The sequence below is a fragment of the Hemitrygon akajei genome, chromosome 5 (genome assembly GCF_048418815.1).
Source record: "Hemitrygon akajei chromosome 5, sHemAka1.3, whole genome shotgun sequence".
Classification (NCBI taxonomy): Eukaryota; Metazoa; Chordata; class Chondrichthyes; order Myliobatiformes; family Dasyatidae; genus Hemitrygon; species Hemitrygon akajei.
The window spans coordinates 92,876,184-92,892,364 of NC_133128.1; the positions used below are offsets into that span (position 1 = coordinate 92,876,184).

Genomic DNA, 16,181 nt, shown 5'->3' on the forward strand with positions numbered 1-16,181 from the left:
ACATGACTTGCCATGCACAAAGCCATATTGACTATCCCTAATCAATCCCTGTCTGTTCAAATACTTATATATCTGGTCTCTTAGAGTATTTTCCAATAACTTGCCCACTACTGATGTCAAGCTCACCAGCCTATAATTTCCCAGCTTATTCTTAAATAGTGGAGTGACATTAGCTATCTGCTAATCTTCTGGCCCCTCAACTGTGGCTAAGGATGTTTTAAGTATCTATGCTAGAGCACCTGCAATTTCTGCACTGGCCTCCTGCAGTCTGATGCAGCAGCATGTCAGGCCCTGGGGTTTATCCACCCTAATTTGCCTCAACAGCAAACAGCTCCCCCTCAGTAATCTGTATAGGGTTCTTGACCTTGCTGCTGCTTTGCCTCACTTCTATAGACTCTGTGTCCACCTCCTGAGTTAATACACTTGACACTGTGCATAGATAACCACTCTGATCTTCCAGAAGACTAATTTTGCTCTGTAGAAAGCCCTTGGGATTCTCCTTCACCTTATCTGCTAAAGCAACCTCATGTCTTCTTTTGGCACTTCTGATTTCCCTTTTAAGTGTTCTCTTGTATTTCTAATACTCCTTAAATATCTCATTTGCTCCTCCCTGTGTTATGGTCCGGTCTGAAGCCCACATTCCGGGTCTTGATCCGGTCCGTGGACTCCGGACTCTGGGTCTTGTAGCCGTCCCTCCTTTCACCCTTAAGCCCAAATAGGATCAACTTGGTTTATGGAGGTGCACCTGATGCCTATCGGCTGGCAGGTGTATATAAGGGGCTCTGGGACTGAGTCTAGTTGGGGGGTTGTCCTGTTCCCCTGTTTGTCTTGTACCTGCTGTTCCGTCTGGTTTGCCTTGTTTGTGCTGTTGTGCTGTTTGCCTGGCTATCCTGTTTTGACCCTGGCTTGGAGTACCCACTGTTAATCATCTAGTTCTGTAAGTCTGTTCTTGTAGTCACCCTGGACCGAGCTCCCTTCTGATCCCTTGCCTCCGTCGGGTAAGCAGGCTGGACTGCCGTTGCCCGGCGGGGGACTCTGACCCTTTCCTACCCCTCTCTTCTGACAGGTTGTGCCCCGCAACCTGCCCAGGTACCCTGCGTCTTGCCCAGGCCCCGTGTTCCTGCCTGGGAGGCAGCCCTGCCCAGGAGCTATGCGGCCCGCCCTGAGGACTCTGATCCTTTCCTACCCCTCGCTTCTGATGGGTTGTGCCCCGCATCCTGCTCAGGTGCCCTGCGACCTGCCCAGGCCCCTGTGTTCTTGCCTGGGAGGCTGGGCAATGCCCAGAATTAATGTGGCCTGCCCAGGGGGCTATCCTCCCAGCATTCCTTGTCCTATAGACCCATCCTTTCGCCATGAACTCCAGGGTCCTGCCTTTCGCCATGAACTCTCTGAACCCCAGGATCACCTTTGCATGCCACGGTCTCCCCATCTTGTTCTATCCTTTAGTTGTTCCTGTCCTGCCCCTAGTACTTCAGTGCCTGCATCCTGCATTTGGGTCCAGTCTCCACGTCCCCTTGTGACACCCTGCTGCCTTCTTCTTAATTATGGCCTCAATATCTCAAAAATCAAGGTTCCCTATCCTCATTTTTTATTCTGACAGAATCCTAGATAAAGCACACATTGTCACAGGAAGAACATGCAAACTGCACATGGATAGCACTGGAGGTCAGAAATGAACTCAGGTCATTAGAACTCAGAAGCATTGGCTCTACAAGCTGTGCAATAGTGCCATCCTGTATACAGTTCTCATTGACATGCCTTAAAGATGATACATAGCAACTGACTTGGGTGGCAAAATGATTTGCAACTATGGTACCAGAAATGCAAAATGAGTTGCAACTATGGTACCAGAAATGCAAATAGCAGGAAAAGAGTGGATCAAACTTCCAGAGAGTGAACCTGTGGAAAGCATCTGGCCTGGATAGTGTCTTTGAATGTATCCTTAGATCATGAGCAGATCAGCTGTTGGAATATTTGTAGACATTTTTTTAACTTCTCTTAGATTCAATCTGAGATTTCCTAATTCTTTTATAAGATCACTATCATCCCAGTACTTAAGAAAAACAAGGTTACATGCCTAAAAGACTACCACCCATTGCCTCTGACATCCATCATCATGAAGTTTTTCTAGAGGATGGTCATGGCATGGATTAGTTTCAGCTTTCTAGACAACATCTACCCACTGCAATTTACCTACTGACAAAACAGGTCTGTGGCAGATGCCATCAGTACTGGCCTACATTAATCTCTGGAGCATCTGAACAGTAAAGACACCTACATTAGAATGTTGATTATTGACTCAACATTCGGCACTATAATTCCAAACACTTATCTCCAAACTCCTAAACTGGGACTCCGCCTCCTTTTGCAGCTGGATCCTTGACAGACCATAATTAGTAAGATAGGCAGCAATGCCTCCACCAATATTATCCTCCACACTGGAGACCCACAAGTCTATGTCCTCAACCCAGTCTATTCAAAACTATGTGGCCAGAATCTGCTCTCACTCCGTTTGCAGATGATACCCCCATAATGGGCTGTATCTCAAAGAACATTGAGAGTACAGGAACAAGATAGATAGCCTGGTAATATGGTGTCATGACAACAGCCCCAGTCTCAGCAAAACAAAGATCAAGCAGGAAGGGGAGTAGTACAGATGTCCTCTTTACATCAGTGGTGCTGAGGTTGAGAGCATCAAGATCCTAGGAGTGACATTATCAATAGCTTGTCCTGGTCCAACCATGCAGATGTCACAGATATGAAAAATGCACCAACACTTTTACTTCCTGAAGAAGCTAAAAAATGTTGGCATGTCCCCTTTGACCCTCACCAATTTTTATTGATAAAGCATCATTTCCAGATGCATCATAGCTTGGTATAACAACTGCTCTGCCTGAGACAGCAGGAAACTGCAGAGAATTGTGAACATCAGCCTTTCCTCCACTTCTCACTATGTCAGTAAAACAACTGCTATAATCAAAGACTCTGATATTAGAACATCGAAAACCTACAGCGCAATACAGGCCCTTCGGCCCACAATGCTGTGCCGAACATGTTTTTAGAAATTACCTAGGGTTACCCATAGCCCACTATTTTTCTAAGCTCCATCCAGAAGCCTCTTAAAAGACTCTATCGTATCTGCCTCCACCATCAGCAAATTTATTAACCCATCCCTCCACTTCCTCATCATGAAGAGAAGGGGTTCCAGAACAGATCCCTGAGGCACACCACTGGTCACTGACCTCCATGCAGAATATGACTCATCTGCAACCACTCTTTGCCTTCTGTGAGCAAGCCAGTTCTGGATCCACAAAGCAATGTCCCCTTGGATCCCATGCCTCCTTACTTTCTCAATAAGCCTTGCATGGGGTACCTTATCAAATGCCTTGCTGAAATCCATATGCATGACATCTACTGCTCTACGTTCATCAACATGTTTAGTCACATCCTCAGAAATTTCAATCAGGCTCGTGAGGCATGACCTGCCTTTGACAAAGCCATGCTGATTATTCCTCATCATATTATGCCTCTCCAATTGTTTCTTAAATCTCTAAATCCTCAGGATCTTTTCCATCAACTTACCAACCATTGAAGTAAGACTCACTGGTCTATAATTTCCTGTGCTATCTCTACTCCCTTTCTTGAATAAGGGAACGGCATCTGCAACCCACCAATCCTCCCGAATCTCTCCCATCCCCATTGATTGATGGAAGGATCATTGCTAGAGTCTCATCAATCTCCTCCCTCACCTCCCACAGCAATGGGGTACATCTCATCTGGTCCCGGAGATTTATCCAACTTGATGCTTTCCAAAAGCTCCAGCACATCCTCTTTTCCGTAGTGAATACTGAAGCAAAGTATTCATTAAGTATCTCTGCTATCTCCTCCAGTTCCACACACACTATTCCACTGTCACACTTGATTGGTCCCATTCTCTCATGTCTTATCCTCTTGCTCTTCACATACTTGTATAATGCCTTGGGGTTTTCCTTAATCCTGTCTGCCAAGTCCTTCTCATGGCCCCTTCTGACTCTCCTAATTTCATTCTTAAGCTCCTTCCTGCTAACCTTATAGTCTTCTAGATCTCTATCATTACCTAGCTTTTTGAACCTTTTGTAAGCTTTTCTTCTTGACTAGATTTTCAACAACCTTTGTACACCATGGTTTCTGTACCCTACCATCCTTTCCCTGTCTCATTGGAATGTACCTATGCAGAACGCCACGCAAATATCCCCTGAACATTTGCCTCATTTCTGCCGTATATTTCCTGAGAACATCTGTTCCCAATTTATGCTTCCAAGTTCCTGCCTGATAGCTTCATATTTCCCCTTACTCCAATTAAACGCTTTCCTAACTTGTCTGTTCTTGTCACTCTCCAATGCTATGGTAAAGGTGATAAAATTGTGATCAGTGCCTCCAAAATGCTCTCCCACTGAGAGATCTGACACCTGACCAGGTTTATTTCCCAATACCAGATCAAGTACAGCCTCTCGTCTTGTAGATTTATCTACATATTGTGTCAAGAAACATTCCTGAACACACCTAACAAACTCCACCCCATCTAAACCCCTCGCTCTAGGATATGCCAATCAATATTTGGGAAATTAAAGTCTCTCACCACGACAACCCTGTTATTATTACACCTTTCCAGAATCTGTCCCTATCTGCTCCCCGATGTCCCTGTTACTATTGGGTGGTCTATAAAAAACACCCAGCAGAGTTATTGACCTCTTCCTGTTTCTAACTTCCACCCACAGAGACTCCGTAGACAATCCCTCCATGACTTTTTCCTTTTCTGCAGCCGTGACACTACCTCTGATCAATAGTGCCATGCCCCACCTCTTTTGCCTCCCTCCCTGTCCTTTCTGAAACATCTAAAGCCTGGCACTCTAAGTAACCATTCCTGCCGCTGAGCCATCCCAGTCTCTATCATGCCCACAACATCATAGCCCCAAGTAATGATCTACTCTCTAAGCTCATCCGTTTTATTCATGATGCTTCTTGCATTAAAATAGTCACATCTCAAACCATTGGTCTGAGCATATCCCTTCTCTATCACTTGCCTCTCGCACTGTCTCCAAGCTTTCTCTATTTGTGAGCCAACCACCCTTTCCTTCATCTCTTCAGTTCGGTTCCCACCCTCCACCAGTTCTAGTTTAAACTCTCCCCAATAGCCTTAGCAAACCTCCCCGCCAGGATATTTGTCCCCCTTGGATTGAAGTGCAACCCGTCCTTTTTGTATAGGCCACGCCTGCCCCAAAAGAGGTCCCAATGATCTAGAAATCTGAATCCCTGCTCCCTGCTCCAATCCCTCAGCCACTCATTTATCCTCCACCTCATTCTATTCCTATACTCACTGCCAAGATTACTACCTTTGAGGTCCTGCTTCTCAACTTCCTTCCTAACTCCCTGTAGTCTGTTTTCAGGATCACCTTCCTTTTCCTGTCTGTGTCATTGATACCAATATGTACCACAACATCTGGCTGTTCACCTTCCCACTTCAGGATATCTTGGACGCAATCAGAAACATCCCAGACCCTGGCACCTGGGAGGCAAACTACCATCCGTGTTTCTTTCCTGCATCCACAGAATCACCTGTCTGACCCCCTGACTATAGAGTCCCTTATTACTGCTGCCTTCCTGTTCATTTCCCTACCCTGCTGAGCCATGGGGCCAGACTCTGTTGCTTCATCCAGGTATGCCCCCCCCCCACAACAGTACTCAAATAGGAGTACTTATTGTTAAGGGGGACAGCCATAGGGGTACTCTCTGGCATCTGACTCTTGCCCTTCCCCCTCCTGACTGCTACCCACTTATCTGTCTCCCGAGGCCCTGGTGTGATTACTTACCTATAACTTCTCTCCATCACCTTCTCACTTTCCCTGACCAGATGAAGGTCATCGAGCTGCATGTCCAGTTCCCTAATGCGGTCTCCAAGGAGCTGCAGCTCGACGCACCTGGTGCAGATGTGACCTTCTGGGAGGCTGGGAGTCTCCTGGACTTCGCACATCTGACAGCCAGAACAGAACACAGGCCTCACAGCCATATGTCCTGTTTCTATTCGTCAGAAGTAACCTACCTCGCCTTGACCTGTTATCGCTGAAGCCCTGTTGAGCCAAAGCCCTCCTATTCTGTCTACCTCTACTCCGTCACCTGCTCCTCTGATGTCTGCTCTATAAAGCTGCCTTCTTTTTAAACTCTTCCCGCTGGTTTAACTCGTTGACATCCACATGCCTGCGTGGTCATTCCTCAATCAAACCTTATTCTTTGAGTCTTTGAGAGTTGAAGTCCAGGGAGTCTCTTTTCTCTCCCCAGCCATCAGGCAGAAGATTATAAAAGCTTGAAAGCGTATACCACTGGCCTCAAGGACAGCTTTTATCCCACCTTTATAAGACCACTGAATGGTTTCTTGTACAATAAGGTGGACTCTTGACCTCATAATCTACCTCATTATAAGCTTACATAGAAACATAGAAAATAGGTGCAGGAGTAGGCCATTCGGCCCTTCGAGCCTGCACCGCCATTCAGTATGATCATGGCTGATCATTCAACTCAGAACCCTGAACCTGCTTTCTCTCCATACCCCCTGATCCCTTTAGCCACAGGGGCCATATCTAACTTCCTCTTAAATATAGCCAATGAACTGGCCTCAACTGTTTCCTGTGGCAGAGAATTCCACAGATTCACCACTCTCTGTGTGAAGAAGTTTTTACTCATCTCGGTCCTAAAAGGCTTCCCCTTTATCCTTAAACTGTGACCCCTCGTTCTGGACTTCCCCAACATCGGAAACAATCTTCCTGCATCTAGCCTGTCCAATCTCTTTAGAATTTTATACGTTTCAATAAGATCCCCCCCTCAAATCTTCTAAATTCCAGTGAGTATAAGCCTAGTCGATCTAGTCTTTCTTCATATGAAAGTCCTGCCATCCCATGAATCAATCTGGTGAACCTTCTCTGTACTCCCTCTATGGCAAGAATGTCTTTCCTCAGATTAGGGGACCAAAACTGCACACAATACTCTACTCTAGGTGCGGTCTTACCAAGGCCTTGTACAACTGCAGTAGAACCTCCCTGCTCCTGTACTCAAATCCTCTTGCTATACTATTTGCCTTTTTCACCGCCTGCTGTACCTGCATGCCCACCTTCAGTGACTGGTGTACAATGAGACCCAGGTCTCGTTGCATCTCCCCTTTTCCTAATCGGCCGCCATTCAGATAATAACCTGTTTTCCTGTTCTTTCAACCAAAGTGGATAACCTCACATTTATCCACATTAACTTGCATCTGCCATGAATTTGCCCATCACCTAACCTATCCAAGTCACCCTGCATCCTCTTAGCATCCTCCTCACAGCTAACACCGTCGCCTAGCTTCGTGTCATCCGCAAACTTGGAGATGCTGCATTTAATTCCCTCATCTAAATCATTAATATATATTGTAAACAACTGGGGTCCCAGCACTGAGCCTTGCGGTACCCCACTAGTCACTGCCTGCCATTCTGAAAAGGTCCCGTTTACTCCCACTCTTTGCTTCCTGTCTGCCAACCAATTCTCTATCCACATCAATACCATACCCCCAATACCGTGTGCTTTAAGTTTGCACACTAATCTCCTTTGTGGGACCTTGTCAAAAGCCTTTTGAAAATCTAAATATACCACATCCACTGGCTCTCCCCTATCCACTCTACTAGTTACATCTTCAAAAAATTCTATAAGATTCATCAGACATGATTTTCCTTTCACAAATCCATGCTGACTTTGTTCGATGATTTCACCTCTTTCCAAATGTGCTGTTATCACATCTTTGATAACCAACTCTAGCATTTTCCCCACCACCGATGTCAGACTAACCGGTCTATAATTCCCCGGTTTTTCTCTCCCTCCTTTTTTAAAAAGTTGGGTTACATTAGCCACCCTCCAATCCTCAGGAACTAATCCAGAATCTAAGGAGTAAGCTTGCAACTGTTTGCCTGCTTACACTGCCCTTTCTCTGTAACCGTAACACTCTATTCTGCACTTTGTATTGTTTTACCTTCTGCTACATTAGTGCACTTTTGTAATGAATTGATCCATACGAATGGTATGCAAGGCAAGTTTTTCATTGTACCTTGGTACATGTGATGAACCAGTTTACCAAGCTGGGTCAATTTCATTTTTTTAAAAAGTCATCTGCAATATGATCAGTATAATATTTCAAAGGAAGTGTTTTGTTAGATAGCATGCATGCAGTTTTTACTGGATGGAGAGGAACATAATTAGAAGCCATTAACATGAGAGAGTCACTTGGAAATCAAATAGGAAACCGAGTGCAGACATAAGTGATTGCAGATGCTGGAACCTAGAGCAACACAGAACAGAACATAGTCGAGCTGAAGGTTCTCTTCAGCTGTCCATTTCCCTCTTGTGCTACTGAGTTCCTCCAGTGTTTTGTGTGTTTGTCCAGTGAGTGGAGTGAATTGTCATGTACATATGTGAGGCATATTCGTGATAATTCATTTAGGAGGAAGCTAAATAAAATACTTATTGTTTTGTTTTGCAGATGAGATCATGCATCAAGACAGTCCTTTATATGCTGCTGACATCACTGAACAGCTGGCCAAACAATTTGCCTTTCGATCAGGTAAGGGTCCTTGAGCACGCAACATCATTTCCTCATAAAGTCAGGATATGTGGAACTAAACTGAAGCTCTAGTTCCTTTTTCTGTTCCAAGATGGGAAAAGCATGATTTGTAAATATTGTAACATTTCAATAGGACATTGACTTTCAAAATTCAGATATTATGTATAGAAGTGGGAATTTCTCTGTGTTGTTAGCCTGCAGAAAGCAGAGAGTTGAGAGAAAGGAACAGAAAAACCGAATAAAGAGGAAATGTCTGCTTTGGTTCAGTAGCCACGTTCTTGTGGAAGCGAACTGAATGATACAACATTAAAATGCAGCAGATGAAAGGTGCTTGATTTAACTGATTATGTAATCCGCCTGTATTATTAGTGGAGACAATTTGTGAAGGACTGCATATCAAATTGTGTTATAGTGGTTTTCGTTTCTGCCTCTTCATATTTCATGAACTGGTTGCATGTCTATTATTAAGTTATAGAAGTACAGAGCAATACAAAACAAATACAGGCTCTTTTGCTGACCATAGTGCCCAGTTTCCTGCTTTTGGCCATGTGTCTCCTCTACGTACCCCTCCTAGTGCTTCCTAAATGATACTACTGTACTGCTTCAACTGCTCCTTCTGGCAGCTCTACCACCCACTGCATTGAAAAATTGCCCCTCAGGTCCTTTTAACTCTTTCCTCTCTCACCCCTAAACTTTGCCCCTAGTTTCAGTCCTACCTACCTACTATTATCGATATAATATTTCAATTATATTTTGGTAATTTTCTGTGTGTGTATGTATATATTAAACATCCTTGTTAATTTAAATAATTCATTATGGGTTATATGTAAAAATACATGAATTGCATATGTCATTACACTACGATGTGATACACATGCGCCTTGCTTAAAGTAAACTTGATTTAGACCTGTATCCCTAGACTCTGGTGTGTTCTTTGAATTAATTTAATATTTTGAAGTAACAAACCATAACACCTATGTTGGGAAACAGACTACCACCATCCAGCTTAACTACACCTCTTACAATTTGAAACACTTATAAGATTGAAGAAAACCCTTCCTTCTCCTATGTTCCATAGAATAAAGACCTAGGCAGGCCAACCTTTTCCTGATCACATTTATTCCTATATACAGTATCTATGTATAATTGTAGCTATAGTAAGTTGCATCTTTAAGTGGAAAGATGACAACATTTATCCTTGAATGAGTTTATCACTCTGATGCTTCTTGAGAGTTCAATTGCTTGGACAGTTAAATGCAGCAGTATTGGACAAGTGATTATGGCTGTACTAAGAAGCAGCCTGATGTAGCAGTTATTGGGAACTTTTGGCGGGAAGATAGAATTGCCAAATATTCTGCTGCTTAGTCTAACTAGACAACTTAGTCTTCTCAAGTCACTGATGAACTATAATGATGCAGCAGGCTGGTCTATAAGTGGCTGATGGAAGTATTTGGAAAGAGTCACTTCCAAAGTCTTTGAGTTATGAGCAACAGCAAGTTTAGAAAGTAGTTATTTGCAATATGTATCATCTTTGTTATTCTCTTTGATTTAAACACACTTTAATGAACACAGTTCACTCGGTTTTACATTTGTTATATTGAAAATAACTTCAAAGGGGCAATTCCTTTTCAAAATTCCTTTTCCTTAATTCAGAAACATAATTATGTTGTGCACCATTCAAGGGATATGCATCAGAAGGGTTAAGTGTTACTGACCCTGTGTTCTTTTGAGGAATCTGAAGAGTTTGACTGGTGGAGATGATTACTTCCTACTCCAGTTCACTGTCAGCATAAAGGTTCTTTGATGATGCTCTCGTGAAGTGCCTTGGATCCTTCCAATATGTTAAGAGGGCTGAAGTCCAACTATGGTTTAGAAAGACCTGGCACAGCCTTTGTGTTGGGTGCATAAATAATACTGCATTTTTGGTCAATTGAATAATTAATCAGCCAAATTAACTTAGCACCCTGTATTCTGGATATTCACTAGGTATTTCCATATTTTCTTTACATTCTGATACAAAGTGATCTGGATGTCCTCCTGCAAGATTGACAGAAGGCTAGCATGCAGGTAAAACAAGTAATTGGGAGACCTGGCAGAATGTTGTGATTTACTGCTGTGGGGAATGAATACAATAGCGGGGAGGTTATAGTTCAGCTACATTGGGAATTGGTTTGAGACCGGATATGGAATACCCTGAATAATATAGACTAATATCTGGATTACGCAGGTTGTCTGATGAGGAAAGGTGGACAGCCAGAGATTTACGTGCTGTAGTTTAAGAAGTGGGAAGTGATTTGACAGAAGCATATACAGTAGTATCCTGAAGGTTCTTGACGGGACCAATGTGGAGATAATGTTTATCTTGTAGAAGAATCTAGAATTTAGGGGTGATTGTTTTAAAAGAAGGGGCAGTTAATTTAAATCAAAGAAAAGAGTAATACTTTTCCTACAGTGGATTGGAATACTCTTCCTCAAAAGGTGGTGGAGGCAAGGTCTGCATATTTTAAATAGAAGCTTGCTAAGCAAGGTGATGAAAGGTTACTGCTAGAAGGAATAATGTGCGGTTGAAATTAGTCACATTAATAGCAGAGCAGGTTTGAGGGGGCAGGGCCCACATTTGCTTCAGATTGGTATGTTCCCTGTGGAAATAAAGCTTCAACTTTATGCAAAACTTTATGCAAAGTGCTCAGAGCCCTAATTTACATGTCATTTGGTTGCCGTATCCTGCTGCTGCTTGAGGACAGCAGAAATAGAACATAAAGAATGAGCGTAACACTCAGGAGACCCTTCCCTAATCTTCCAGATTACTCTTGAGTTTCTGTGAATTCTGGACTAATATCCTGGATGCTGCTCTGAAAAAGCCAAAAGAAAAATCATATTGTCAATAAACAAAGCTCTTTATTAATTTTTTGAACAATGTAATACATTCATTATATTAACACTAAAGATGAAATGGTGGATATAGTGTTTAACTGGATAGGGAACAATTGAAGATTGATTGGTTATATTGGTTATGTTACCCGGGTTTCAGCACCTAAATTACAGGGAAAGGTTGAACAAGTTAGGTCTTTATTCTTTGGAGCGTAGAAGGTTGAGGGGGGGCTTGATAGAGGTATTTAAAATTATGAGGGGGATAGATAGAGTTGATGTGGATAGGCTTTTTCCATTGAGAGTAGGGAAGATTCAAACAAGAGGACATGAGTTGAGAGTTAGGGGGCAAAAGTTTAAGGGCAACACGAGGGGGAATTTCTTTACTCAGAGAGTGGTAGCTGTGTGAAACGAGCTTCCAGTAGAAGTGGTAGAGGCAGGTTTGATATTGTCATTTAAAGTAAAATTGGATAGGTATATGGACAGGAAAGGAATGGAGGGTTATGGGCTGTGCAGGTCGGTGGGACCAGGTGAGAGTAAGCGTTCGGCACGGACTAGAAGGGCCGAGATGGCCTGTTTCTGTGCTGTAATTGCTATATGGTTATATAATGACATCTGCAGGAATAAATTCAACTAAAGAACATAACCCCACCCATTTGCCTGTAGTAAGTCCTGTGAGGAGTTATAACATTAATCCTTCAGGCTCTTTAGCTGTCAAATTCTTTAGTTCCCTTCAGATCCTGAAACTAAACAATGCTAGTCATGGCCAAAGGCTGAGCATTCTTGTTATTGACATGAAGAAGCAAATAACAAAGATGATTCCAGGGAAGTGTTTTAAGGAGAGATTAAGGAAGCCAATCCACAATTGCCACCCCAGGGTACTGGATGATGACCCTTTCATTGCCCCTGCCAATTCCCACACTGAACTTTGCTTTCTTTGATTTACCATCCTTGGTCTTCTCCACTGCCAGGGTGAGACCTAATGCAAACTAGGGGAATCATACTTCATATTTTAATCGATATAGTCTACAACCCAATCAGAATGAATTTTATAACCTTCATCTCTGGAATTTTACCCCCATTCTTTCTCTGGTTGTCCCATTTTTGACCCCTCTCCCATATACTCCCTCCATCACCCCACCACCCATTTTCATCTCCTGTCCCTCCTAGTTCCCTCTGCCTGCTACCCACACATTGCAATATTAAACTCTCCAGGTCCATCTCTCCCCGTCTGATTCTGGTTCTATTGGCTCTTCACCTCTCCGCTATTGGTTCCCATCATCACTTTCCCCTCTTATCTGATTCCGGCATTGATAGCCTCTGTGTTCCTGTTTTTCACCCTTCCAGTAGCTGACCCCATCTTCACCCTGCCCTTCATGAGGCAACCTGGCTTTACCTGATTTTAGTTTTGCTTGCCTCTGTCTCCCAAATCCAGTCCTGCCCTGCCCCACCTTGCTCCATCTGCCTGTTATCTTTCACCCTTCCATGGTTCATCATTTACTCCTGTCTCATTGCTTTGTCTCTCCTCTTTTTATCAGCTATCTTCCCTTTCCACCTAGTCTTGCTGCAGGATTTCCACCCAAAACATTGACAATTATTCCCCCTCAAAGATGCTGCTTGACTCACTGAGTTCCTTCAACAGATTTTGTGTTGCTCCAGATACCAAAAACTACAATCAATTTGTCTCTGTCTTTCCCTTCTAAGGAGGTCTGTGACCTAAAGTCCTAATGATCATAAGGGGGATTAATTAAATTTGACCAGGGTAGCCGTTCACTGGAGTTTTCAAATACCATTGAACAGAGGTTAACAGCATAGCAATCAGTTGTAAACAACAAAGATGAAGCAATCCCCCTTCCCTTCATGCACAACGTTATTTTTCAGAAAGTCATAAGGTAAAGCTATTGCTTTGTGCTATTTAAAAGGGGTTCAATTTATGTATGGACTGCCTCTAATGACCTGAAAACGTCATCTTGTGCCAGTGGAGATATCTAACAAAACCAGGCACTGAGGATGTAATGAAGTATTCGGAGAAACAGTCAAGAGTCCAGAATGATTCCATGCAGTGATCCTGAAAGGTAGTTGGGCTGCAGGAGATTATAGAGAAAGGGAGGAATGAGGCCATGAGGAGATTAAAATGCTTACCTGAGGATCTTAGTTACAAGTGAACTCAGGCAAGGAGGGTCAATGATACTTTTATTTGTGAGAGAGATATGAGTGAGAAGCTTTGAGTAAAGTAGAGAGAGATGGTTGCAAAGACCCTGGATTGGCCTAAGACAATAGTCAGGAAGAGGGTTGGATTTGGTAATTACGGATGGTGAATGAATATTGGATGCTGGGCAAGTAATGTAAGATCAGAGGGAATGGAGAAGTGGGAACAGGTGATGATATGTGGAGCAGTGTACTTTTGGATCCAACTTGCCAAGGGCTGGCATATGGAATTGTAGGAGACAAAAATAAATATTTGGGACAGATATGAGGTGATCTTTCTCCCCAGTGAGAGATTTAACCGAGACTTTAAAGGATAACTTTTCCATCCAGTGGGTGGTCCATATATGAAAAGAAGAGGTGGTTAAGGAAGGGATACGGACAGGTAGATGGATAGGATAAGAATGAATTAGAGGCATAAGGGGAAAACACTGGAAAATGGGACTAGTATCTTGGTCATCATGGACCATCTGGGCTGAGGTCTGAAAGACCATAATATATAGGAGCAGAATTAGGCCATTTGGCCCATTGAGTCTGCCCCACCATTTCACCATGGCTAATCCATTATTCCTCTGATCCCTAATCTCCTACCTTCTCCCTGTATCTCTTCATGCCCTAACCAATCAAGAATCTATCAACCTTTACCTTAAATATACATAAAGACTTGGTCTCCACAGCTGCCTGTGGCAATTACTTCCACAAATTCACCGCTCTTTGGCTAAAGAAATTCCCCCTGTGTCCTCTGGTCCTAGACTCCCCACCATAGAAATCATCCTTCTCAGATCCATCCTATCAAGGCCTTTCACAATTCGATAAGTTTCAATTAGGTCACCCCTTAGTCTTCTGAATTTTAGTGAATACAGGCCCAGAGCCATTAATTGCTCTTCATATGACAAGCTGTTCAATCCTGGAATAATTTTTGTGAACTTCCTTTGAACCCTCTCCAGTGTCAGCACATCCTTTCTAAGATAAGGGACCCAAAACTGCTCACAATACTTTAGTGAACCCTCTCCAGTGTCGGCACATCCTTTCTAAGATAAGGGACCCAAAACTGCTCACAATACTTTAGTGAGGCCTCACCAGTGTCAGCACATCCTTTCTAAGATAAGGGACCCAAAACTGCTCACAATACTTTAGTGAGGCCTCACCAGTGCTCTATAAGGCCTCAACATCACATCCCTGCTTTTATATTCTAGTCCTCTTGAAATGAATGCTAACATCACATTTGCCTTCCTCACCACAGATTCAACCTACAAATTAACTTTTAGGGAATCCTGCACAAGGACTCCCAAGTCCCTTTGTGCCTCAGATTCTTGAATTTTTTGGTCCATATAGAAAATAGTCAACCCTTCTATCAAAATGCATGACCATACATTTCTTGACACTGTGTTCCATCTGCCACTTCTTTGCCCATTCTCCTAATCTGTCTAAGTCCTTCAGTAGCCTCTTGACTTCCTCAAAACTTCCTCCATCTATCTTCATATTGCCTGCAAACTTTGCAACAAAGCCATCAATTCTGTCATTCAGTGACATACATGTAAACTGAAGCGGTCCCAACACAGACCCCTGTGGAACATCACTGGTCACTGGCACAGAGTCACTGTATCACTCTATGACTCTTTGAAAGCTGGGTCTACTAAACATTTCCACTGCTCATGTGTTTGGTCTGGACATAAGCAGCAAATTCTACTGATTGAATTAAGACAGGAAAAATACTAGATACAGGGATGGCATTGGAGCCATTTCTGTTCTCATGTCTGTAGTGAGGACTGAGGCAATGGAGAAGGAAACTGTGAATTAGGTTATGAATTGTGAAGAAGGCAGAGACTCTTGTCATACACACCTGCTTGCACCCTTGTGTTTGGCAAATCAGCAGATCCCAGCTACTAAACTCAAGAAAACTGGTCCTACTTGAAAAGGTTTATCATAAGTCCTCTCCCAGTAATAAAGTAATCACTTACCATCACTGTAGTGAGTGTGCCTATTTTAAACATTATGCAATGGAAACCACATGTATCTGGTTAGTAGGCCTGGATTCAGATCTACATGGCAACTGAGGGATACCTTGGTTGCCTTGGTTACGATCTATTTTTATCTGTGTGCATTTGCAGTTCCTGGGAGCAATTCTAATCCAAGCAGGAAATCAACTGTCACTGCCTGTTTGAAATCATTAGTTTGAGTTCTTCATCCATACTAAAAGGATTTTACTATTTATAACAGGTTGACTTCTGTAAGTGTAACCAAGGTGATGAAGCCCAAAAAATATTCCAAATGACTTGAAATCAAAATTTGGCCCCTATCTGCCACGTTTACAAGACAAGTTGTAAAGGTTGTCACAGGGCTGAGGCTTGATGAACATTGATGCTGCGTGGAAACTTGCATAAATAGGGCTGAGACAGTAGACCAGTGGTGATACCATGCAGTTTACTGGTGTGTTCATTTGCAGAGTTACAGCACCATGTGTGATGACGCTGGTCAATACAGGAAGCAC

General features: G+C 43.1%; 1 protein-coding gene across 7 annotated transcripts in view; it reads left to right on the forward strand.

Annotated features, from left to right (window-relative positions):
• mcf2la (mcf.2 cell line derived transforming sequence-like a) overlaps window positions 1-16,181 on the forward strand; it is a 275,198-nt gene that overhangs the window by 93,322 nt on the left and 165,695 nt on the right. For all 7 annotated transcript variants that reach the window (XM_073046062.1, XM_073046063.1, XM_073046061.1 and 4 more), the window contains one exon: window positions 8,537-8,617. In XM_073046062.1, coding sequence (XP_072902163.1) covers window positions 8,545-8,617 — 73 coding nt within the window. In that variant the 5' untranslated portion in view covers window positions 8,537-8,544. The remainder of the gene's footprint in view (window positions 1-8,536; window positions 8,618-16,181) is intronic.